The 27,004-nt window shown below is 42.1% G+C and overlaps 1 protein-coding gene across 5 annotated transcripts; it reads left to right on the top strand.

The window, feature by feature from the left end:
• The first annotated feature begins 6,261 nt into the window (after positions 1 to 6,261).
• On the top strand, positions 6,262 to 25,849 carry LOC132875725 (uncharacterized). Of its 5 annotated transcripts, none has more exons than XM_060912731.1 (11): positions 6,262 to 6,351; positions 7,261 to 7,382; positions 10,212 to 10,439; positions 10,569 to 10,762; positions 13,287 to 13,314; positions 13,427 to 13,473; positions 20,509 to 20,536; positions 20,646 to 20,692; positions 22,703 to 22,763; positions 23,281 to 23,364; positions 23,875 to 25,849. In XM_060912731.1, the coding sequence occupies exons 3-11, from the start codon at positions 10,217 to 10,219 to the stop codon at positions 24,912 to 24,914; spliced, it is 1,752 nt and encodes a 583-aa protein (XP_060768714.1). In that variant the 5' UTR covers positions 6,262 to 6,351; positions 7,261 to 7,382; positions 10,212 to 10,216; the 3' UTR covers positions 24,915 to 25,849. The 5 variants fall into 5 exon arrangements, with proteins under 5 accessions (XP_060768714.1, XP_060768715.1, XP_060768718.1 ...); XM_060912733.1 differs by lacking the exon at positions 6,262 to 6,351 and adding an exon at positions 6,382 to 7,116; XM_060912732.1 differs by lacking the exon at positions 7,261 to 7,382.
• Positions 25,850 to 27,004: the final 1,155 nt, after the last annotated feature.

The raw sequence follows: 27,004 nt of genomic DNA, 5'->3' as shown, positions 1-27,004 counted from the left end.
ATGGTGGGCTTTCCCTGCCCAACTTTCAGTATTATTACTGGTCTGCTAACATTAAAAATATACTATTTTGGCTTCACTGCCCCGAACATGAAAATGGCCCTAAGTGGTTGCAGCTTGAGAGAGCGTCTTGCAAACAAGTTTCCCTGCATGCATTAGCCTGATCCAAGATACCTATCACAGAGCCTATATCAACATTCTGCACTAACCCCATTGTGAGACACTCACTCAAGATATGGACACAGTTTAGACGTGCTTTCTCTTTAGTTGAAATGTCTAGGAAGGCTCCTTTGGTGAGAAACAAGTGCGCAGTATCTTCAGTGCGGCGGTATCTTCTTCAAGGGGTGATAGTAGAAAGAGAGTAGCAGATTGAGGTGAGAGAGAAAAGCTAACTATGTCGGAACAACAGACTATTTAGCACTGGAGGCAATGTTGTGACCTGCCTTCGCTCATGTTTAAAGCCAGAGCATGTTGATAGGCTGGTCTTTCTAGCTAAAAACTTGTAGGCCTCAGTATAATGCTATGTAATTGTTGCAATTGAGTTTTCAGTTCCTTCATCCTTTGGTAATTTCTTGGATAAAATTTCATTTATTTGTCATTTGGAAATCAGAATTTCTCTTTTAAATTTCATTCTTCACTGAAAGCTGTTCATATTGTTTGTTTGAATATAGTGAATAAAATTTAAGTGATTTCCCTATCATCAAGAACAATCGTGATAAATAATCGTGATTACAATTTTGATCAAGATAATCGTGATTATCATTTTTTCCATAATCGTGCAGCCCTAGTAGACACAGACAACCATTCACACTCACATTCACACCTACGGTCAATTTAGGGCGTATTCACACCTACGTTGTTTGGTCCGGACCAAACGAACCAAATTTCCCTTGGTCCGGACCTTTTGGGTTGGTCTGAATACAAACCACCGAACTCTGGTCCGGACCAAACAAGCGGACCGAGACCGAGCTGCAAGGTCGGACTCGGTCCGGACCAAAGGAACCCTGGTGCGGACCTTTTGGAGGTGTGAAAGCAGACCGGACCTAATGCGACAGTTTTGCTTTTTTGTACCTCAGGAGCTTCCGTCGTTTGTCGAGCATTATGGGAAACAGAGTCTTGACACTCCACTGCAAAGTGCAAACACTGTTTCGGTTGTCAAGGGAACCTTACAACAGTCATTCAGTCATTCAGACCAGTGGTAGGCTAGACTACAGAGTACAAAAAATGAGTAGGGTTAAACGTTGGCCGAGGAAGAAACGCGTACCCTTGTGGATATCTGGGCCAGTGTTGCCAGATGCTGCTGATGTTTTCCAGCCCAAAATATGTTCAAAACCCGCCAAAATGCACTTAAAACCGAACAATCTGGCAACACTGCACTTGGCTTGCTTGCTTATTTAGGCGGAGTAATGAAACCTTACATGCGTCGGTTCGCCCCCTAATGGTTTGGCGGAGTATTGGTCAAAAAGTGCTTGATCAGATATACAGCAGAGCTCGCATTTTAAATGGAATTAAATTGCGATTTTCATTTAATTTAATCGTGGCAGCCAAAATCACGATTTTCGATTAAGTTCGATTAATTTTGCAGCCCTAGTGTCTACGTATGTGTCAGCCCTGTGATGACCTGGCGACTTGTCCAGGGTGTACCCCGCCTTTCGCCCGTAGTCAGCTGGGATAGGCTCCAGATTGCCTGCGACCCTGTAGAACAGGATAAAGTGAGATAATGAGATGAGAAATTGACCCAAAGTGCTTTCCATAATGAGGCAGATGAAAAATTACCTTAGAGGTATACATGGATAAAGGAAAACAAATTAAGTATAAGATGATAAAAATAAAATCAAAGTAGTACAATCTCTCATCTCATTATCTCTAGCCGCTTTATCCTTCTACAGGGTCGCAGGCAATCTGGAGCCTATCCCAGCTGACTACGGGCAAAAGGCGGGGTACACCCTGGACAAGTCGCCAGGTCATCACAGGGCAGTAGTACAATCATGACTATTAAAAAAAATAAATTAAGAGTAGACTTGACAAAAACCTCAACCTGAACTAAAAGCAAGAGAAAAAAGATGGGTCTTTAAATTTGATTTAAAATTGTCAAGGACTTAATATGGGACAGGAGATTATTCCAGAGCTTGGGGGCAGCAACAGAAAAGAAGAAGAAACCTTTATTTGCCACATGCACACTTCAAGCACAGTGAAATTCATCCTCTGCATTTAACCCATCTGAAGCAGTGAACACACACACACCCAGAGCAGTGGGCAGCCACACACAGCGCCCAGGGAGCAGTCAGGGGTTAGGTACCTTGCTCAAGGGCACTTCAGCCCAAGGCCGCCCCACGTTAACCTAACTGCATGGGGGAAACCAGAGCACCTGGAGGAAACCCACGCAAGACACGGGGAGAACATGCAAACTCCACACAGAAAGGCCCTCGCCGGCTGCTGGGTTCAAACCCAGAACCGTCTTGCTGTGAGGTGACCGTGCTAACCACTATACCGCCGTGGCGCTGGTTGCCTTTGGTTTTAATGCGTGTATTGGGGACTGTGAGAAGATGTTGTGATGATGACCTCAGTGACCTGGGAGCAGAATATGGAATTAGCAAGTCCGTAATGTATTGTGGAGCTAATCCATTGAGGGCTTTAAAAACAAATAGTAAAATTTTAAAATCAGTTCTGTATTTCACAGGTAGCCATGCAGCTCAGCTAAGACAGGAGCGATGTGATGTCTTTTTTTTGTACCAGTTAAAAGTCTGACAGCTGCATTCTGAACCATTTGTAGTCTAGCCAGGGTGGAATGGGTCAACCCCATGTATAGAGAGTTGCAGTAGTCCAGCCAGGAAGTGATAAAAGCATGAATAACAGTTTCCAGGTCCTTATGAGATAAAAATGGCTTTAATTTGGCTATGGTTCTAAGCTGATAAAAGCTACCTTTCACAACACTACTGACTTGTTTGTTAAAATTCAAAGAGGTGTCCAAGAACCCACCAAGATTTCTAACTTCATTGTGAAAATTTGCAGACAGAGGACCAAGCACATTGGTTAGGCTAGAGACAGAGCTAGGAGGGCCAAATATAATGACATTAGTTTTGTTCTCATTTAGTTGTAGGAAGTTCCTTGCCATCCAGCATCTGACATCGTCTAGACAGTTAGAAAGATAGTTCAATGAACAAGCACTGTCGGGTGTAACTGGTAGGTAAAGCCTAGAGAGAACTTCTAGATAAATTAAGTATTTAGAAAACTTCTAGATAAATTAAATATTTACATATACAAATATATTGAAAAAAGATATGAAAAAAGTCCAGCAGGAGAGGTATTGCACATTGTCCAGTATTGCCTTTTGTCAGGCTAGGCTACTGCTCCTTCCCATCCTCTGTCCTCCCGTTACCCTTCCTCCCCCCCAGAGAGGAGTTGTACAGTCTGATGGCGTGAGGGACAAAGAAGTTTTTAAGTCTGTTAGTCCTGCACTTGGGAAGGAGCATTCTGTCACTGAACAGGCTCCTCTGGTTGCTGATGACGGTGTGCAGAGGGTGATTGGCATTGTCCATGATGTTCAGTAGTTTATCCATAGTCCTCTTCTCTGCCACCATCACCAGAGAGTCCAGCTTCATGCCAACCACAGAGCCGGCCCGCCTGATCAGTTTGTCCAGCCTGGATATGTCCTTCTTGGATGTGCTGCCCCCCCCAGCACACCACGGTGTAAAACAGGACACTGGCAACCACGGACTGATAGAACATCCACAGGAGTTTCCTGCAGGACAGCAGCCTCCTCAGGAAGTACAGCCTGCTCTGTACCTTCCTGTACAGGTGGTACAGGAAGGTACATTTTTCAGGATTATACACTTCCTGTTTGTGTTACTCATCTCATTCATCTCATTATCTCTAGCCGCTTTATCCTTCTACAGGGTTGCAGGCAAGCTGGAGCCTATCCCAGCTGGCTACAGGCGAAAGGCGGGGTACACCCTGGACAAGTCGCCAGGTCATCACAGGGCTGACACATAGACACAGACAACCATTCACACTCACATTCACACCTACGGTCAATTTAGAGTCACCAGTTAACCTAACCTGCATGTCTTTGGACTGTGGGGGAAACCGGAGCACCCAGAGGAAACCCACGCGGACACGGGGAGAACATGCAAACTCCGCACAGAAAGGCCCTCGCCGGCCCCGGGGCTCGAACCCAGGACCTTCTTGCTGTGAGGCGACAGCGCTAACCACTACACCACCGTGCCGCCTGTTTGTGTTACAATATCATTTAACTGCAATACAATATCATTTGAAACTTCAAGGTCAGGCAAAATCTCATTGTTAAAAAACAAACAAACAAACAAACATCGAATTTAATTAGCTTGAAAGCTTGTCTCGGCCGGGCGGCATGGTGGTGTAGTGGTTAGCAATGTTGTCTCACAGCAAGAAGGTCCTGGGTTTGAGCCCAGCAGCTGGCGAGGGCCTTTCTGTGTGGAGTTTGCATGTTGTCCACGTGGGTTTCCCCCACAGTCCAAAGGCATGCAGGTTATGCTAATTGGTGGCTCTAAATTGACCGTAGGTGTGAATGGTTGTTTGTCTCTGTGTCAGCCCTACGATGACCTGGTGACTTGTCCAGGGTGTACCCCGCCTCTCGCCCATAGTCAGCTGGGATAGGCTTCAGCTTGCCTGCGACCCTGTAGAACAGGATAAGCGGCTACAGATAATGGATGGATCGATGGATTGTCTAGATGTCCATAAGGAGCTTGGTTAAAGGTGCTGACTGCAAAGTTGAATTTGGGCAAAATGTTCTATTTCTATTACTGTTGGAGTTTCAAGAAGTTTCGCTGCTGCACATACCTTGTCCAGCATTTTACAATTCCAGAGATTACCAAAGCAAGTGAGCAACGATATCACGTGACCACTGTAGGGTGTTTGAACCAAATTACTTTTAACCAAAACAAGTTGGCATGGGCAAACATGGCAGACTTGGCTTGCTCATCAGCTAAAAGCCAACGGAAGGAAAAGGAAAGCCTGCCTAGTGGGTGCAACTGCAAGATAGAGCAAGGTTAGATGACATGTCATTTTTCTGGACAGATAACAATCATTCTAGTTAGTGCTTGGAGTTATACCCCTAATGTTTTCATTTTACAGGAAAGAAACGAGAATACAAAAACAATAACAGAGAAAAGATATTATTTGCCTTTTGTTTCACAGATCTATTTGCGAATGTTAACAACAAATTACATCCCTGCAACTCAAAACTCTCCGAGTTCAATGCAGAGTCACAATGTTACCTCAAATATATGAGGTAATGAAAGGGGGAAAAAAAAGTCAAGAAATGTAGCAAGCTAAGCTACACCAACATAGCAAAAGTAGTTTACTACATCAGACCTGGGTATTCCAAGTACATAGTTAAGTGATAAACCTGGATAAGTTAGCTCAGAATAAGTGGTACTGAAAGCTATTTGATTCAGAAAACAATGACGTTACCACCACACTACTGAAAAATGTAGTTACACTAGTGACGCCGTTACTTGTAGCAAAGCTACTGCCCAACACTGCTAGCTCAGCTCACTGAGGAAATGGGAATTGTGGCATACAAACACACAAATCCTCACTTCACCCAAACAAGGAGTTCTGTCACTTGCGTACTCACATGCAAAACTGTATCGCACGTGTGCTCATGAGGTAAATTCACTCCTCACACAGACCAATTTTTTTGTAGCACGTGCAATATACGGTATGTTATATTATACAGCCCTGCAGACAGTCATACAGTGGTGCTTGAAAGACCTTAATCCAATCGAAATGTTGTGGAAGGACCTGAAGCGAGTAGTTCATGTGAGGAAACCCACCAACATCCCAGAGTTGAAGCTGTTCTGTACGGAGGAATGGGCTAAAATTCCTCCAAACCGGTGTGCAGGACTGATCAACAGTTACCGGAAATCTTTAGTTGCAGTTATTGTTGCACAAGGGGGTCACACCAGATACTGAAAGCAAAGGTTCACATACTTTTGCCACTCATAGATATGTAATATTGGATCATTTTCCTCAATAAATAAATGACCAAGTACAATATTTTTGTCTCATTTGTTTAACTGGGTTCTCTTTATCTACTTTTAGGACTTGTGTGAAAATCTGATAAAGTTTTAGGTTATATTTATATTTATGCAGAAATATAGACAGTTCTAAAGGGTTCACAAACTTTCAAGCACCACTGTATTTTGAGGGGTGGGGCGGTGCCACCTGTTTTGACACACCCCTGCCTTAGAATAGACGGTTGTTCCACAAGTCTCGCAGTGAGGGAGTTAAAAGTGAAGAATCATTAATTTATTCAAAGTGAAAGTGAAAGTTTCATGTGGTTTTACACAGTCACTCTGAAGAACAGTTGAGGTAGGTGCTTCTTACGTAGCTGTATATACTCAAAATTTGTGCATGTGTGTAAAACGTCAATGAATTAGCTAATCTGCACATGAGGTTTTACAAGTTTGTCTAAAATGTTTGGGATACCATTCTACTAATGTTATTACTAGTTACCTCTGCCAAGGAGGTTATGTTTTCGGTAGCGTTTGTTTGTTTGTTGGTTGGTTTGTCTGTTAGCAACATTACGGAAAAAGTTATGAACGGATTGCTCTGAAATTTTTTCCAGAGGTGTGACTGGGGACAAGTAACAATCCATTAAATTTTGGTGTTGATCCAGATCACCGTCTGGATCCTGGAACCTGAGTGCTTGACAGAAACTATCTATGCAAATAACTACCGAATAGGCTATATATTAAAAAGAATAACTAAAAGTTGTAAAACCATGAATTAATGACTTTATTATTCGGCTCAGTGTTTTTAAGAGACGTGTGTACTCTTTTGTTGTCACAATTCATTCCTATTCTCATTAAAAATTTTCAGTGAGAAGTTAAAAAGGAAAAGGTGGCTTAAAGTAGCTTTTGGATGTGTTTGACTTTTATACAATTACGCCTTGTTCTGAATGTCAGCGGGAGGAACCTTTTTCATTCAGAGGCAGATATAAAAACAGAATGTGGTCGAGTCAGTCATATGGGTTGACATAACAGGGATTCCTGCACCTCTGCTGGCACAGACTGGTTCCAGAGAGCTGAGGAAAGTCCCTGCTGTGCAAGAACTGCCTCCAAACCTGTCAACATGGTGAAGGAATTTTGGTTTCAACTTCTATAGCACAGAAGGGCATGGAGCCATACTGGCTTTATAGTGAATTTAAAGTCCCTAAACCCCACTTTTGTACAAAGCAACAATCATTATGTTGACTGACCATGTGTTTTCGAACCATAGCTGATCCAAAAGGCCATAAATTGATGGAAAATCAATAAGATCAGCCAATTTTCACGGAATCTGCTGAGACGAAACCAGAAGATCCCGAAGGGGTGCGTGATGTCACACGTGTAACAATCCAGGTATCAATTTCGTTCCCATGCACAGCAGTAGTTAGACCAGTCCCAATACAGAGTCATGTTTTAGAAACAATTCTGATAGTGATGGGGATTCTTATATGTCGGATGAAGGGGCAGAAGATTATCAAGGATATTCTGGAGTAAATGGTTATCTTTTCGAGCTCCCAAGACGAGAAACTGCCAGTTCACGACAGTCCCACTCACCGCCAATAGTGCACCACCAGCCAGAGAGAATTGGAAACACAGATTGGTTTGTGGATTTTTATTCTAAGCTGGCCACTGCAAAATATCGAGAAAATATTTACATGTACCTCAATAAATGCAGAAATATAATCTTTAAAATGTATACTTATTCAGTGTAATTACTGAAAGAAAATATGAAGTGGGCGATAATAGAGGAATCAACGAACTGTCCAAATGTCAGATCAAATGTCATTTATTAAATCAATGGGTTTCTTTTTTGCTCCAATAATTCCCATGTGGTGGTGATGAACACTTAATGGCTCAGATTTATTATTAGTAGGCGACATGAAATCTGCCTGCTTTGTTTGCACAAACCTCACCTGCTATCGCTTTAGATTAGTGTCGTTTCTCGGAAATTCATGAACTGAATGTCCTGTTGTATATGGATTTGAACATCCAAACACAACTCAGTACTTTCCCATTGTTATTTTTGTAAAATTCCATCAACAATATCTGATTTCAGTGCGTAAACAAGCATGGAGTCAGATAAACGGAAATGACCCATGCACACAGAGGCAATTCTAGAGTCTGTCGTGGCCCCAATCAAAAATTTCCAGGGGGCCCTTCTGACCAGTGTTCATCACCAATCTGCTATAAATAATCTGACACCAACGAAAAATGTATGAAACCAAAGTTTTTTAAATTTCAAATGTGAAAATACAATGGTAAAGAACAATAAAAAACAAAATAAGCCCTCGGGCCCCGACTCTTGGGGGGCCCCTGGGCCAGGGGGCCCCAAGCAGTTGCCTGCCTTGCCTGTTCACAAGCTGCGCATCTGCATGCACGATGTCATGCGAGATTATCCCTGAGGCAAGGCTGCCTTTTTCCGGGACCCGGAAGCCGCGATTTATTGATAGGTTTGTGCTTGACAGTAAAATAACAAATAATTAATATCATTTCTCCCTGCTTTTTTAATTCATTTTGGTCATTACTAATGATGTATTCATTTTAAAGCATTACAATAGGGCATTACATACACTTTAAACAGTCATTGTATTCAAAAGTGACACAAAAGAGGAGTGTGTGAGCCCCTCTAGTGGCTATGTGCAGTACAATTGTAAACCATTTTTGCTACTGAATGGCAAAGAAGCCATGCAGTGTGTGTGCCAAAGTGTCCAGAAGAACTGTGGCTGGTTCTGCAAGATGCTCAGTAAAACCTACAGCTCATTTCCTTATAAAACTGTACTAACTGGACCTGAGACTACTATTTTTTTTAAAGCAAAGTGTCATCTCACACCAAATATTGACTCTGTTTCATTTGTTATGTCTTACTGCTTACTGTTTATAGTATTTTTTTTATTTTGAAACAGTTCATTTCATTATTTTAAGGCATTTTTGGTCTACAGCATTTCTTTACATGTGCCTAAGACTTGGCGGCATGGTGGTGTAGTGGTTAGCATGGTCACCTCACAGCAAGAAGGTTCCAGGTTCAAACCCAGTGGCCGGTGAGGGCCTTTCTGTGTGGAGTTTGCATGTTGTCTGCGTGGGTTTCCTCCAGGTGCTCCGGTTTCCCCCACAGACCAAAGACATGCAGTTAGGTTAGGTTAATGTGGGGCGGCCTTGGGCTGAAGTGCCCTTGAGCAAGGTACCTAACCCCTGACTGCTCCCCGGGCACTGTACTGTGGCTGCCCACTGCTTCAGATGGGTTAAATGCAGAGGATGAATTTCGCTGTGCTTGAAGTGTGCATGTGACAAATAAAGGTTTCTTCTTCTACTGCATATCTTCACAAATTACTTAATTACTGTCAAGTTAAATTGACTTTATCTCCCCCAGTGGGGCGGCACGGTGGTGTAGTGGTTAGCACTGTCGCCTCACAGCAAGAAGGTCCGGGTTCGAGCCCCGTGGCCGGCGAGGGCCTTTCTGTGCGGAGTTTGCATGTTCTCCCCGTGTCCGCGTGGGTTTCCTCCGGGTGCTCCGGTTTCCCCCACAGTCCAAAGACATGCAGGTTAGGTTAACTGGTGACTCTAAATTGACCGTAGGTGTGAATGGTTGTCTGTGTCTATGTGTCAGCCCTGTGATGACCTGGCGACTTGTCCAGGGTGTACCCCGCCTTTCGCCCGTAGTCAACTGGGATAGGCTCCAGCTTGCCTGCGACCCTGTAGAACAGGATAAAGCGGCTAGAGATAATGAGATGAGATGAGATCTCCCCCAGTGTTTTTCCTTATGGTAGATACATTTTATAGGAGTTAATTGGTTAAAAATGAAAGGACATGGTTGATGATTCATGATTTTATATGTGACAGTCGAGTCAAAGCATGCTGCAACAGAAGACATACGGTCGAGTGTAACTTCTGAAAATACAATAAAACAAAGTATGGTTGAAGAAAACTTACAAGAACAATAGATGTCTGGCAGAAGTTCAAAACAAAAGCTGCTTGATTCTTCAGAGATTGTATATAATTTGCAGACAATATTGGTATAAATTACTGACTTATTTAAATCATACGTCATGATCCATGATGTTGACGCTTCAGAAATAATGGCCAAATACATTTTTTGTTTTGTATTTTACAACATATGCTTTCAGTTAATCCATGTTTCATGATTTAAAGTGGACATGCTAAGAGATTATTTGTCTTTATTCACAGGAAAGATGACCACAAGAGTATCGTTAGGGAAGAAGTACTTCATTCTTCTAACTGGAAAGACATTGAAGTCTGATGAACACTTCGTAACTCGGCTCAAAAATGAAGCAAACTGGCTGGAGAAGGTGGAGACAGTGAGTGCGTGTGATTTCATTCTGGCTTTCTGCCCTGTCGTTTCACAAGCTGGAACTGACATTGAAGCAGCCGTGAAAAAGCTTCATGATACTTCAGGTAGTCGACCATCTTTTCAAAATTATTTGTTGTTCAAACTCATTTTAGTGTATGTAATGTGTGTGTGTGTGTGTGTGTGTGTGTGTGTATAAAATAATATTTGCATGTTTTTTTTTCTCTCCCCCAAAGCTACAAAACCTGCTGTTCTGGTGGTGCTCCATCACACGTTTGATCCAGAGTATGCTGCACCAGACAGCAGCAGAGCTGTAAACACAGAGAATATAATCACCTTCGACTGTCTGTTCCATGAAGATCAGGGATTACTGCAGTGCAAGAAAAATGATGATGTCTTTGAGTCCATTAAAATGCAGACAAAACCACCGGTATTTAATTAATCTTTGAATCAAAGCATTTTAATGAATCTTTACTTTGTCTTTATACCTTGAATTCCCATGAATAAGGGGTGATGTTTATTCTTTAAAAAAGACACAGTACTAAAAATGAATGCATGCAAAAACATTTTTTTTTTACAGTGATTTACAGTGAAGTGATATTTACACCTAGAATTATTCATGAAGCAATGTGACATCTTATTAGCATTTATACTGTATATAATCATAATCGTATAATGTACAATTGTAACTTAACATCACCAAAAACTGCTTACAGTGCAAATGCAACAGCGTAACAGTAACCATACAACAACATACTGCTCAGCAACTGGGGACGGAAAACGCAGAGCTTAAATAGGGTGAATAAAACGGGTGTGGGTAAACACAGGCAGTGAGGCAGACGATAAAGGAAGGAATTCAAAGGGAAGGCTAGGGGCTTAGGCGATAGAGGAAATAACTTCAGATCTGTTAACTCTATTTGCTCATGCTGTGAAGGAAAAGGGAGGGATAGCCCACTCCAAAATTCCTGTTAGTACTACTACAGCTGAATGGCCAGCCCTTTGTCCTGTGTTGTGATTAACCATGACTAGTTTGGCTCTTCAGGAGGTAACATGCATGCTCAACAGGGTTACCATCTGGTGATTGTCTTAGGCTACATCCACACGACAACGGCAACGAGATTTTTTTTTTAAATATCGCGTCCACATGGGCAACGGATCAGTAAAATATCAGGCACATATGGCAACGCAATGCTTGCTGAAAACGATGCAATACACATGCCACACCTCTACGTGCGCTGTAAGACGATCCCATCGGAGACACCAGAACAATAGAAGAAGTACGGCGCATGCGCATAAACCCCTTCTTCTACCCGGCGTCATAGACATATAAACATAGACGCCGCATTGAGCCTGGTGGCCCGTTGCTGGGATACGTCAGAGTGTCCGCCATATTGGATGTGGCAAATCTTCCCCGTAAACCAATGCAAGTAAATGGACTGAACTTCATAAAGCCCCTTTCTACAATAATGTTTAACTCAATGCCTTTTATTCACCCATTAAGACACACACGTATATATTTGGGAAACAAACAGGCATCAAAACAACATATATAACTTTTAATGTGATGGTTATAAATAGTGGGCGAAATACCCGTCAATATTCCGTGGGAGGTGTGACCTAAATTTCCTCAACACTTTTTTTTTTTTTATTCTGCTGCTACTATCGTAGGCTACTAACGATATCTACACATCAAGGCATGTTTTGGAGCTCAGCGGGGATCGTGTAGAATAATGTGCTGTGCTTACGCTGCTGAAGCCGTGCCGTGCTGTCTCCGCATTACTTTCATTAAATGCCGTGCAGATAGGCTATAAGATGTCTCCAATAACAATTTTTGCAATATACAGTGCTATATGGAAAAAAACCTCAATTAAACCATATTACAATGGGATTGCTCCATGTGATTGCTTCACAGTCTGACATGCTTCCAATCTCTTCTATTTTTGAGTATGCCATCACCATCTGACAGCTGGTGGTGAAATTGGTTGGGTGGGCTATGAAATAAATTATAAATTTATTTATAAATTATAAATTGTTTGGAGACAGGTTTCACCGAGTGGCTATTATGCGCGAGACTTCATATTAGCCACAAAGTCAGAAAAATCTGTTCGTAAAATTACGTTATAATGACCAAATACAATGAAAAGTATTTTTCCAGTCTCACCTGTGAAAGGTAATCCCATGTGATCTTGTTTGGACAGTAAACCTATTGGTACAGTTAAACACAGCACATGAATGAGGCATCTTTATTCTCCGCTTTGCCTCCTCCAATATGGCGGCGAGGATGACGTATGATTCTACGCGGAAGGCGGCGTCTATGTTTATATGTCTATGCCCAGCGTGAAGCCCTCACAGTCATGTGGTTGTGACGTCATCGTAAACAAATCCGTTCTACTCATCCAGACGGCTTCGGAACGGCGCCGTTGCCAGATCTTTCCACTCTGGAACCCGTTCTCAAAAGATTTCATTTTGGGGCACCCAAAACGCCGGTGCCGTGTGGACACCAGGCCGAAACGATAAACAATTTTATCAGATTCACCCGAATCCGTTGCCGTGTGGACAGGGCCTTAAACAGTCCAGTCTTAAACCTTCCATTTTTCCCCTGATGAAGTCCTTTGTTGTGTTGGCAGTGTGTTTTGGGTCTCTGACTTGCTGCATGATGAAGTTCCTCCCAGTTAGATTGGATGCATTTCTAAATCAAATAAATTGGCAGAAAAAATATTTCTGTAGACTTCTATCATGAGTTACATCATTAGTAGATATCTGAGCCCATTTCAGAAGTAGCCATGCAAGCCCAAGCCATGACACCACGTCCACTGTGCTTGACTGATGAGCTCGCATTGTATCTACATGTTCAAATCAAATCTGAACTTCAGGATTCTAGTAATTCCTGTATTTGTATTGTTCACTGAATATTTCAATGGATATATCTGTTTTAACTTGTTTTGTTTTATTAGATGCAAAAACCATTAATGCTCTTGAAAGGTAACATTTATATATCTATATGTATATATATAATATTAACTGGAATTATTTTTTCAAAAATTAAGGTTATGATGAATGTAAAACAGTTACGAGACTTGATTTTGCTTTTTAGAATGGAAACCTAAAATCAGGGGTAATGAACAAGGACCTTCCTCTCAGGTGAGTATGCAAACATACAGGTTACTAAGAATAACAAAACACTATCACAATTTATTACTTTTTCTCCTGCCTCCTCTGTGTTGACAGTTGTTTCTTGCTCCTTTTTTTCCTTTCAGAAAAGTACTGTAGAACAGATTTTAGTGAGCTCAGTCAATTAGCAATCAAAATACGTGGTCCAATCAGCTTATTTACTAGACTCCTTTTAGGCAAAATCATTTGTTTCTGTGAGATTTTATGTTTTTATTTCTAAGTATATCTGTGATTTTTGTACTCCGATACCCCATTCCATTCCAGATTTAGTCACCCTGTGCCATTATGGTAACCTCCACTGTTCTAGGAAGGCTTTCCACTAGGTTTTGGAGTGTGGGATTTGTGCTCATTCAGCTAGAAGAGCATTAGTGAGGTCAGGCACTGATGTTGGGTGAGGAGGCCTGGGGTGCAGTCAGTGTTCCAGTTCATCCCAAAGGTGTTGAGTGAGGTTGAGTATATTGCACCAGACAGCAGCAGAGCTGTAAACACAAAGAATATAATCACCTTCGACTGTCTGTTCCATGAAGATCAGGGATTACTGCAGTGCAGTCAAAATGATGGTGTCTTTGAGTTCATTAAAATGCAGACAGTACCACTGGTATTTAATTTCTCTTTTCATCAAAGCATTTTAATGAATCTTTACTCTGTCTTTATATCTTTGAATTCCCATGAAGAATCAGAATTACTTTATTAATCCCTAGAGGGAAATTCAAATTTGCTACCAAGCTCCTGAATCAGAGAAGAAATAAACATGTCTAAAAATAGAATATAAAATCGTCTGAAAAAAGAATAAATAAAATAAAATAAGTTTAAATAAGTTCAATAACTGAAGTAAAAGCAAAATGAAGTGATTTTACAACCCCGTTTCCAAAAAAGTTGGGACAAAGTACAAATTGTAAATAAAAACGGAATGCAATGATGTGGAAGTTTCAAAATTCCATATTTCATTCAGAATAGAACATAGATGACATATCAAATGTTTAAACTGAGAAAATGTATCATTTAAAGAGAAAAATTAGGTGATTTTAAATTTCATGACAACAACACATCTCAAAAAAGTTGGGACAAGGCCATGTTTACCACTGTGAGACATCCCCTTTTCTCTTTACAACAGTCTGTAAACGTCTGGGGACTGAGGAGACAAGTTGCTCAAGCTTAGGGATAGGAATGTTAAACCATTCTTGTCTAATGTAGGATTCTAGTTGCTCAACTGTCTTAGGTCTTTTTTGTCGTATCTTCCATTTTATGATGCGCCAAATGTTTTCTATGGGTGAAAGATCTGGACTGCAGGCTGGCCAGTTCAGTACCCGGACCCTTCTTCTACGCAGCCACGATGCTGTAATTGATGCAGTATGTGGTTTGGCATTGTCATGTTGGAAAATGCAAGGTCTTCCCTGAAAGAGACGTCGTCTGGATGGGAGCATATGTTGCTCTAGAACCTGCATATACCTTTCAGCATTGATGGTGTCTTTCCAGATGTGTAAGCTGCCCATGCCACATGCACTAATGCAACCCCATACCATCAGAGATGCAGGCTTCTGAACTGAGCGCTGATAACAACTTGGGTCGTCCTTCTCCTCTTTAGTCCGAATGACACGGCGTCCCTGATTTCCATAGAGAACTTCAAATTTTGATTCGTCTGACCATAGAACAGTTTTCCACTTTGCCACAGTCCATTTTAAATGAGCCTTGGCCCAGAGAAGACGTCTGCGCTTCTGGATCATGTTTAGATACGGCTTCTTCTTTGAACTATAGAGTTTTAGCTGGCAACGGCGGATGGCACGGTGAATTGTGTTCACAGATAATGTTCTCTGGAAATATTCCTGAGCCCATTTTGTGATTTCCAATACAGAAGCATGCCTGTATGTGATGCAGTGCCGTTTAAGGGCCCGAACATCATGGGCACCCAGTATGGTTTTCCGGCCTTGACCCTTACACACAGAGATTCTTCCAGATTCTCTGAATCTTTTGATGATATTATGCACTGTAGATGATGATATGTTCAAACTCTTTGCAATTTTACACTGTCGAACTCCTTTCTGATATTGCTCCACTATTTGTCGGCGCAGAATTAGGGGGATTGGTGATCCTCTTCCCATCTTTACTTCTGAGAGCCGCTGCCACTCCAAGATGCTCTTTTTATACCCAGCCATGTTAATGACCTATTGCCAATTGACCTAATGAGTTGCAATTTGGTCCTCCAGCTGTTCCTTTTTTGTACCTTTAACTTTTCCAGCCTCTTATTGCCACTGTCCCAACTTTTTTGAGATGTGTTGCTGTCATGAAATTTCAAAATGTCTCACTTTCGACATTTGATATGTTGTTTATGTTCTATTGTGAGTACAGTATCAGTTTTTGAGATTTGTAAATTATTGCATTCCGTTTTTATTTACAATTTGTACTTTGTCCCAACTTTTTTGGAATCGGGATTGTATATACAATGATTCCTGTATACATATATTGCACTTGAGTTAAGGATACAGTATACATGGTAAGACAGTGTACCACAGTTATACAGTTGCATTGTACAGCTCGACTGCAGCAGGTAGGAATGATTTCCCGCATCTCTCAGTTGTACAGCGTGAAAGAATCAGCCGTTTACTGAACGTGCTCCTGTGGCTGATCAGCTCCTCATGTAGAGGGTGGGAAGGACCGTCTAAGATCGTTTTTATTTTGGACAGTGGCCTCTTCTCCCACACCACTGTCAGAGAGTCCAGTTCCATGCCTACAACATGGCCGGCTTTCCTGATGATCTTACTGAGTCTGTTAGTGTCCTTCACCTTCAAGCCGCTGCCCCAGCAGACGACAGCGTACAGGATGGCACTGGCCACCACAGACTCATAGAACATCCACAGCATCATTTGGTAGATGTTGAAGGACCTCAGCCGTCTCAGAAAATAGAGACGGCTCTGGCCCTTTTTGTATACCGTGTCCATGTTTTTGGACCAGTCCACTTTATTATCCAAGTACACCCCCAGGTACTTATATTCCTTCACCACATCCACACTGACCCCTTGGATGTTAACAGGGTTCACTGGAGCCCTGATTCTCTTCAGATCGACCACCAGTTCTTTCGTCTTCGTCATGTTGAACTGTAGGTGGTTCTTCCTGCTCCACATGACAAAGTTGTCCACCACTGTCCTGTACTCGCTGTCATCACCACCAGTAATATGTCCAACCACTGCAGAGTCATCAGAAAATTTCTGGAGGTGGCAGGTCTCCATGCAGTCATTGAAATCAGTGGTGCAGAGAGTGAAAAGAAAAGGAGAAAGGACAGTCCCTTGCGGAGCCCCGGTGTTGCTGATCACTCTGTCTGACACACAGCACTGCAAGTGCATGTACTGTGGTCTGCCAGTCAAATAATTCACAAACCAGGACACCAGGGGGACATCCACCTGCATCGCTGTCAACTTCTCACCCAGCAATGCCGACCGGATCTGCTCCAGGATGAGTCTCTCAAGGGTCTTCATGATGTGTGACATCAATGCCACGGGCCTGTAGTCTTTGAGGTCACTGGGACGTGGCTTGTTCGGTACAGGGACGAGGCATTATGTCTTCCACAGCACGGGGACCCTCTGAAGACCCAGGCTCATGTTGAAGACATGCTGAAGTACTCCACTTAGCTGGAGGGCACAGGTCTTCAGGACCCTGGGGCTAACACCATCCGGGCCTGCTGATTTTCCTGCATGGAGTCTCTTCAGCTGTCTTCTCACTTGCTCCTCGCTGATGATCGGTGTGGGGGAGGGATGAAGGTGATTCTTGGGGGGGGTGCTCAGCCAGGGGGTCTGTTGAGGAGGTGTGAGCGAGGTCATGAAATGGGGATGAGGTTGGGCAAGAAGAGGCAGGGGAGGGGAGAGAATGTGAAGTGTGTGGTTGTAGCCATCCCGCAGAAGAGTGGTGGTGGTGGGTTGGGGCCACGCCATCAAATCTGTTGAAGTAAAGGTTCAGCTCATTCGCCCTTTCCACATTGCCATCCACTTCTTCACTGTTGGTTGGCTTGTAACCAGTGATGGTCTTTATTCCACTCCACACCTCTCTCATATTGTTCTGTTGGAGTTTCCACTCCAATTTCCTCCTGTACTTTTCCTTGGCCTCCCTGATCATTGCTCTCAGTTCATGCTGTACTTCTCGTACCTCCTCCTGGTTGCCCGCTCTGAAAGCCCTCTTCTTCTCATTTAAGAGGGCTTTGATGTCCTTCGTTACCCATGGCTTGTTGTTGAGGTAACAGCTGACAGTCCTAGCTGGGACAATGGTGTCCACACAGAAGTTGATGTATCCCGTGATGCACTCTGTGAGCCCATCAATGTCGTCTCTGTGGGGCTCATACAGTGTCTGCCAGTCTGTCACCTCAAAGCATCCCTGCAGTGTCTCACTGGCCTCGTCTGTCCATCTCCTCACTATCTTTGATGTGGTGGGCAGTCTCTTCACCAGAGGCACATAGCAGAGAGAGAGGTAAATCAGGTTGTGGTCTGACCTGCCCAGTGGGGGGAGGGGGGAAGAGCTTTAAGCCTCTTTAAAGTGCATATCACGGGTAAATTCAGGAGCAAGATCAATGTAATTCTCCTATTTTATATTAAACTTTGGTCAAATATCTGTCACATTTTGCATTTTGTGCAATTTTTTTACCTTGCGCAATACCAGAAAAATTCAGTTGAAATCAATCCATTAGAGGCGAATTGGTCCGCCTCTGAAAAAACTTGGCATTTGGATTTCCCGGCAAACATTGATTTTCGTGACGTCACGTGCGGGACGCCTCCTTCTGAATCCTACGTCAGCGCTGGTTTGTTTATGAGAAAACGACCTGGTGGTTTTCTGCAAATTTCTTCAACGTTATCACGTAATTATTAAAATGGTTAACAGATGTATTGTAGGAGGGTGTAGCAACACCAATCTTGATGGGATTAGCACTCATCGTTTCCCAAAAGACCGGACAATGAGAGAGAAATGGGAGCGCTTCGTGCGAGGCTCCTGGAAGCCGAGGACCAAAGCAGAGCCGAGAAAAAAAAACAAGAAAATCGGCGATTCACAAGTTGACTGTTGCCAGGGTAGGAAATAAGAGAGACTATACTCTAAATTAGGCATTCCTGTGTTTGTGTGGTACACGGATAATGTTATTTATTGACACACACAAAGGTAAACAACACAAAAGCGCTGGGCGATAATACACTTACTTGGATTAGATTAGGTAGAACTTTAGTGATCCCTTTGGGAGGGTTCCCTCAGGGAAATTAAAAACCTACAGTCCACAGCCTGGTAAAAAGCAGCCAAAGTAGAGTATAAAGTAGCGTGTTTAAAGTCCCCAGAAATGATGATAAATGCCTCAGGGTGCTGTGTCTGCAGCCTTGCTGTGACAGAGTGAATCCCCTCACATGCAGCGACTGTGTCTGCCCTCGGAGGGATGTAAACACAGATGGTGATGCTAGCAGCGACAAGTCTGGGCAACATAAGACTGTCTTTACAGAGAAATGTCCCGGGTTACACCAGCGGTTGTTCACGTTAATGATGAGTCCCCCATCTTTGCCTTTCCCACATGCTTTAGTGTCCCTGTCGGCTCTCACAGCAGTGAATCCCCACAAGTCCACGCTAGCATCCGGTACAAGGTGTGTTAGCCATGTCTCCATAAAATTAATAATCTGCTCTCCCGGTAAATCCGCTGGTTGTTCAGCGCGGATAGCTCATCAACCTTATTCGGCAGCGAGTTCACATTCCCCATGATACCAGAGGGAATGGATGGTTTGTAGCGCTGCCGGTTGTCCGCTAGCCTAGCCTTTAGCATAGCCCCGGCTTTGCAGCCCCTGAGTTTCCTCCTCAACTTGGCCGGGATGGGGTGTCGTATCCTGGCTCGTCCCATTGTTTTCAGGGCCAGCAGCTCCTCTCTCGAATAAGCGAGAAAACTGGCTCCTGGTTACGTGTTAAAGTTAAAAATATCCATGGGATATGAAGAAAAGCACACTATGTCTTCGTAAGAAGAGCAGAAAAGTTAAAAGGTGGAAAAAAAAGAGGTTTAAAGAGCTAAAAACTACAGAGCTACTGGAGAGGCAGTCGTCTCACACAGCACCCAAGGTCACATTTTCTTTACATTTTACTTCACATGTATCAAGGGATCTGCGTGTCAGGGCTTGAGATCTTGGGACCTGTCAAACACATTAAATGTATCTACAACCCTGCTTAGCCGATTCCATGTGTGTAGCTTATGAAATCTTTCTCCTACAGTAGCCAGTACTCTTCTAAATGAAGAAATATGTAAATACATAATTGTAATTAGAAAAAATATGATTTATGTAACAATAGATAGATGATCATTGATACATGAATCCATGGGTTTAGAAGCTGAAGCTGAAGGTGACAATTCCATATTTCAATGCAAAATCGCTAGCTACTAAACTTGGTTTACACAGGCTGTGCACTGAAACCGTGCAAGCTCTCGGAGCCTGCTGGCAGTTCCGCAGGTGACGTCACGAATCTGGCTCCAGACTCCCTTGGGATTTTTCCAGACGCGTTTTGTTATTTTATTTTGTTTCTGCTGTAGACAGATGGCCTTGTGTAAAATTACCCTTCTGGATGAGTGTGTAAAGGGACATACTTTCATATATATATAAAAAAAAACGAAATTGTTCCAGGATATGAATTTTCAACCTTCCACTTTCCCCCTGATGAAGTCCTTTGTTGTGTTGGCAGTGTGTTTTGGGTCTCTGACTTGCTGCATGATGAAGTTCCTCCCAATTAGATTGGATGCATTTCTAAATCAAATAAATTGGCAGACAAAATATTTCTGTAGACCACCATCATGAGTTACATCATTAATAGATTACTGAGCCCATTTCAGAAATAGCCATGCAAGCCCAAGCCATGACACCACGTCCACTGTGCTTGACTGATGAGCTCGCATTGTATGAACATGTTCAAATCAAATCTGAATTTCAGGATTCTAGTAATTCCTGTATCTGTGTTGTTCACTGAATATTTCAATGGATATATCAGTTTTAACTTGTTTTGTTTTATTAGGTGCAAAAAGCAGCCATCAACTTCAAAGGTAACATTTATATATCTATATGTATATATAATATTAACTGGAATTATTTTTCAAAAATTAACGTTATGATGAATGTAAAACAGTTATGAGACTTGATTTTGCTTTTTAGAATGGGGCCGTAAAATCAGGGGTAATGAACAAGGACCTTCCTCTCAGGTGAGTATGCAAACATACAGGTTACTAAGAATAACAAAACACTATCACAATTTATTACTTTTTCTCCTGTCCTCCTCTGTGTTGACAGTTGTTTCTTGCTCCTTTTTTTTCCTTTCAGAAAAGTACTGTAGAACAGATTTTAGTGAACTCAGTCAATTAGCAATCAAAATACGTGGTCCAATCAGCTTATTTACTAGATTTCTTTGAGGCAAAATCATTTGTTTCTGTGAGATTTTATGTTTTTATTTCTAAGTATATCTGTGATTTTTGTACTCCGATACCCCATTCCATTCCAGATTTCGTCACCCTGTGCCATTATGGTAACCTCCACTGTTCTAGGAAGGCTTTCCACTAGGTTTTGGAGTGTGGGATTTGTGCTCATTCAGCTAGAAGAGCATTAGTGAGGTCAGGCACTGATGTTGGGTGAGGAGGCCTGGGGTGCAGTCAGTGTTCCAGTTCATCTCAAAGGTGTTTAGTGAGGTTGAGGTCAGGGCTGTGCAGGCCACTTGAGGTCTTCCACTCCAAACTTTGCAAACCATGTCTTCATGGAGATTGCTTTGTGCACAGGGGCACTGTCATGCTGGAACAGACAAGGAACAAACAGCACAAATAATCTGTGCAATTGTGTGCTTCCAACAATAGTCTGGCAAAGAACCACATATGGGTGTGGTCAGGTGTCTGCATATTTTTGGCCATGTAGTATATTTATTGAAACAGAATGTGCTTTTATTTAAAAATACTTGTAGTGTGTGTGTGTTAGAGGTCTGCGCGGGTCAGATTTTTCAGTCCCGCTCCCTCCTGCGCCCGCATTGTGCAGTCCCACTCCCGCCTGCAAAGAATTATGATTTTTAGTCCCGCTCCCGCCTGCGCCCACAAAAAAATTATGATTTTCAGTCCCACTCCCGCCCGCCCGCCCGCCATATTTTGTCCCGCTCCCGCCCGCAAATCCCGCATGATGCAGACGTTCGCGTTATTTCTCAGGAAAATTCTTGTCTTGACACAGCGTGATAGTGCCCCGCCCCCTACTTTGAGTGGATTTCAGCATAAATATCTACAGCTCACGTTATTATTTATCTTGTTTCGGAATTCAGCATGTACTGTCTCTAATAATAATAATTAGTGCTATCAAATGATTAAAATATTTAATCGCAAATCACACATTTTTATCATATGAGAAACCATTGTAATTCTCTGATCAGCATAAAAAAGTGAATGGACTTGCATTGTATCAATGTTTTTTTTTTTTTTTTATTGCAAAGCAGAGCTAATAAGAGAAGCGAAATGATTTACTATTTGAGTTAGTCTACAACTTTAATCAGAGAGACATGTTACACAGTGACGGTAGGCTTGACTCAATGCTATCCCAGAAATCCTTCCTGTAATATGCTAATTTGGCCACCTCTGATTGGACAGCCAAATTTGCATATTACAGGAAGGATTTCTGGGATAGCATTGAGTCAAAAGCCTACCGTCACTGTGTAACCTGTCTCTCTGACTAAAGTTGTAGACTAACGCAAGTCATTAATCATTTCACTCATGGTTATCTTGCTAGCTGGGTGTGAGCTGCGAGTGATCAAAAAATGTCCCCTTAGGTGATCAATATTAAATTTAAGATGTTATTTCTCTGGTAATGAAAATCTCTCTGCAAATTTAGACATTTTAAAATGTTTTTATTAATGCTAAATAAAATATCCAGCTCAAATTATGTATGATAGACATAAATTAATAATTTATAAAAATTTTTTCGAGCACGTTTTTAGTTAGCGGGACTGCAGCTTATCACCGCTCCCGCCCGCGCCACATCCTGCCTGCATGCGCATATGTGCACTTTCGGTCGCGCCCGCAATGAGCTTTCAAAATTTGTCCCGCGCTGCACTGCTTTGCGGCGAGTCCCGCGGGAGTGCAGGGCTCTAGTGTGTGTGTGTGTGTGTGTATATATATATATATATATATATAAAAAATGATGCATTATTATAGAACATTCATTAAAAATAACTACTATGTCAACAGCCATGTGACCCAGGGGAAAGTCAGGCCAATCAGAAGATCCCTGAACATGAACGTGCTTCTGGTAAGTGTTTGAACTTGGTAAGTTGTTTTACTGGTGATCTGCTTTCATGACCATAGCACACATGCACAAATAAGGCACAAGTCTACAATGTTGTGTATTCTTGGTATTTTTGTGACACTTGGTACAGGGGATTATGTGGCTTAGACCACATGTTTGTCAAAAGGGGTTGGGTTTGGATGAATATATTTTCAGGAGATGTGGTGAGGTGTGCTGCTGAGATAACCAATCAAATAATTCTCTTTAAGCCAAGTGTATTCTGTGACCTAATTGTTCAATTTAGTGATATCAACCAAATGCAGAAAGCAAAAGCATGGACGATAAAATGAGCAGAAGGTCATTAATGAACATGGACAGAATAATGCAGCCTTAGAAGTCATGTTTATAGAGCACTAAATTCTATACATTACAAGATGCATTCTATATTGTATAGTTTAGGCATTTCATGAAAACTCATTCAATCTCAATGCATGAGCTGGATTTAAAAGTTTTCAGAATGTGCATGCTTTTTTACCAACAGAAAAATTTGACACAGAGATTACACGACTGGAAACATTTGAAAAGGAAGAAGTTGAAAAGAAAATGGAGTCACTTCTGAATGCAGGTACAGTGGTCAGACTAGTAATTTTATTGGAAGGTGTTTTATTGCCACACACACACACACATGAGGGATCCACAGGTGATCTTTTTAAGACTACACGGAAAGCTCATCCTCTGTTAAAATTTCATTAAAATGTGGTAATTGAAATGTTTCCTCATGTAAACAGTTATAGTCAATATTATTCATCACTCAAGCTGAAATTCAATACTTTAATGAATCACAATATTAAATATTCATCTCAGTGCAATACAACACTGTTCATACATTTTAAAGCAAACTGTTTTCGGTGGACAGCACAGCCTCTGGGGAAATGTCCATTGAAGCCACTTGCGTTCACTTTCAGTTTTGATAAGAATATGACGATGGAATGAAGGAACTTTGTTTGCCATTTGTTTAAACTCAGATATCAGGGGTATTTTTTTTCTTGATTCCTATCTCCAGTGAACATTCCCCTCTGACTGAAAGTCAGAATTCATCACAAAAATAGAAATGACATTTCTTGCTTTGTTGTAGATTTTTCTGAGTTAATTCTTGCAACTGAACTGAGGCTGGTGCTGTTGGGGAGGACTGGATCTGACAAGACTGCAGCATTGAACATCATCCTGGGCAGAGAGGAGAGGAACCAGGCTGATGCTGCATCTCTATCCACCCAGCAGAGTGAGAGCACACAGGGGGAAGTGGCTGGGAGGAGGGTGATTGTGGTGGACATGCCTGACTGGTTCTCTTCTGAACTCTCTTTGGAGGAGCTGAGACAGAACGTGGAACACTGTGTCCATCTGTCTGCTTCAGGACCCCTCGTCTTTCTCCTGGTCATACCTGCAAAGCATTTGGAAGACACAGGAGTTCATAAAGAACAGGAAGAGACAATATCGGAGCTGAAAGATATTTTTGGGAACAGATTGTGGGGAAACATCATGATCCTCTTCATTGTTCATGATGAACTTCAGAAGAGTAACATTGAGGAGTGTATCCAAACAGGAAACTGGGCATTTCACAGACTTGTAGAGAAATGTGGGAAAAGGTCTCACTGTCTTAACATTATGGAGAGGGAAAATGGTTCTCAGGTCTCAGAGCTGCTGGAGAAGATAGAGAAGATTGTGGAAGGAAACAAAAATACAAGTGAGATGATTGGAAAAATGCAGAGTGAAAGAGAGGCGAAGGTTGCAGCGATCAGAAAAGAGCAACATGAAATGCAGAAAAGCCTCAGCACCTTTGAGAGTTATATTAAGGGTTATGAAAATGATCTAAAAACCTTAGACAAAAATTATCTAAAAACCGTAGACAAAGATGATCTGAAAAATAGAGAGATGATTCTCAAGCTGAAACAGGAGTACGAGTCAAAAAGAGATATTGGGCAACGTATAAAGAAAATGTATGACAATGTTGCAGGTCTGGAAGAAAACAGACGGTTTATGAAGGTTATTTTGCCAGAAAATCAGCAAACTGTATGGCTTTCACTGCCAGATGAGCAGAACAAAATGATGCAGCAGCAGAATGCGCTAACTCAACTTAAAGAATTGTTTTTCAGAGTACCTGGAAAAGCGTCAGATTAATTAAAATATATATAATTTGTGAGGAGGATGAAGTTCTCTTCCTCTCTGTGTCCTCCCACTGTATAAACCCTCAGCTGTCACTGCGAGACACACACACCCATCAATAATAAGACACAGGTGTGATCACTTTGCCACTCACCTTCCCTGGCCCCACCCTCCATTCACAAACTGGCACTCGACCACACCCCTGCTGCCACATACTGCAAGTCTGTATGTTTTGTATCTAGTTATAAAGCTTAGCCCTTCATATTGTGGCACCAACTGCCATCTGGTGCTCCCACAGTGCCTTGGGACGATCAAATCTTACATTATATGGGTGATAACATCAGAAGCCCACATCGGGTTCCACTTCTATCAGCTGTGAACAGAAAGCTGAGGCTGCAATGGGCACAGGCTCACCAAAAATGGACAGCTGAAGACTGGAAAAAATGTAGCCTGGTCTGATGAATCTCGATTTCTGATGAGGCAGACAGATGGTAGGCTCAGAATTTGGTGCCAACAGTTTCAATCCATAGATCCAAAAGCACTGAGTTAACAGTACAGGCTGGTGGAGGTGGTGTCATGATGTGGGGAATATTTTCTTGGCACACTTTGGGCTCGTTAATGCCGATCGATCGAATGCCCCAGTCTGTGAGTATTGTTGCTGACCATGTGCATCCCCTCATGACCACAATTTGAAATTAACTGGAGACTGTTTCTTCTCTGTTGCCCCTTTTTTGTTGTTGCATCTGCCACTATAATTAAAGTCTACATTGAACTGAACATTTGTTACAGTGACACTCATACTGAAACTGAAAACATCTTGTATTTTTCCACAGCAGAGGGTAGTAAAATGTACATCATCTTTGGCAGTGCTTCAGAAAAATGTTTGAACAAATAATAATTTATATATATAAAATTAGTTTAACCAGATGTCACTTAGATCTAATCTTATGATAGCAATAATACTAAATATATTGAATTATTAATCTTTTCAAATTTGCTTTAATTTTAAATATCCAAGTCAATGATATAAACTTGATCAGTTAAATATAGAATAAAAGTCTTACATTTCATATGCAGAAATGATCATGTTTCATAAAACACTAAATTACAGGCTTTACAGAAACGGTGCATTACAAATGGTCTTTAATATATGATATACTAAATATTTTTTGTTCAATTTGTGCATGATTTTTATTAAAGGTCTCATGGCATGAAATTTTCACTTTCTGAGGTTTTTTAACGTTAAAATGAGTTCCTCTGACCTTCTTAAGTCACCCCAGTGGCTAGAAATGTCATAATGTGTAAACCAAACTATGCCCACCCTTTGTCAACATTTGAGAATGGCGTGTTGATAGGCTCTTCCCTTTATTACGTCAGCAAGGGAGATGATCCCCACGCCCCCCCCTCTGGATTCCCACCCACTGTATGGATTGCCCGCCCAGCTCAAAAGTTGCCACCATAGATACGTCACTTCAATTTTGTAGCGAAGAGACCATAGAGGACACAACAACATAGCACCACCTAAGCGAGCGAAACATGGAAATTGCGCTGTACATGGATGTGACAACACAGAAAGGAGTCTGTTTTTACTGCCGACGGGAGAGCCCCTGAAGACGCAGTGGCTTAATTTTATTTATCCAATAATACACCGTCGAGTCTACCTAAGACGGTGTATATTTATCAGAAGCATTTTCCTGATGAATGTTTCCACAACTTGGGACAGTACAGGGCAGGTTTTGCACATCAACTGTCACTGAAGCCTGGGTCCGTACCAAGCATCCCTGCCGCATCAGCCACAAACACCGAACAAGTAAGTGTATAACTGTTAAGTCGTTTTGCCGTGTTTTAAAATCGGTGCGTTAGCCTTGCAATGGCTACATTAGCTGTGCAGCTAACCGCTTCCTGCAGTTAGCCAGGTACTCTGCGCTACAAAACCAAAAAGCATGCAGCATGCTCTGTTAAACTGAGTTTAGTCTGGAAATTGACTGTAACTTATGAGCTTATGTTTGACTATTGCTCCGCAATGCATGTCTTCTGTTGGATAAGCGATATGTTGCTGTAGTTGCTGCTTCTGTCCTCTTTGGTTATGGAGTGCGTCTTCAAGC

The sequence above is a fragment of the Neoarius graeffei genome, chromosome 28 (assembly GCF_027579695.1).
Source record: "Neoarius graeffei isolate fNeoGra1 chromosome 28, fNeoGra1.pri, whole genome shotgun sequence".
Classification (NCBI taxonomy): Eukaryota; Metazoa; Chordata; class Actinopteri; order Siluriformes; family Ariidae; genus Neoarius; species Neoarius graeffei.
The sequence above is the reverse complement of the archived record's forward strand: the minus strand, read 5'-3'. Positions and strand labels throughout refer to the sequence as shown.

What these genes read in the sequence shown, in the direction of transcription:
- LOC132875725 (XM_060912732.1), top strand. Translation starts at nt 10,217, where the DNA reads ATGACCACAAGAGTATCGTTAGGGAAGAAGTACTTCATTCTTCTAACT. An exon ending in ACCATTAATGCTCTTGAAAG is followed by an intron (nt 13,315 to 13,426) that starts GTAACATTTATA and finishes TTTGCTTTTTAG; the next exon opens with AATGGAAACCTAAAATCAGG. An exon ending in GGAGTCACTTCTGAATGCAG is followed by an intron (nt 23,365 to 23,874) that starts GTACAGTGGTCA and finishes GCTTTGTTGTAG; the next exon opens with ATTTTTCTGAGTTAATTCTT.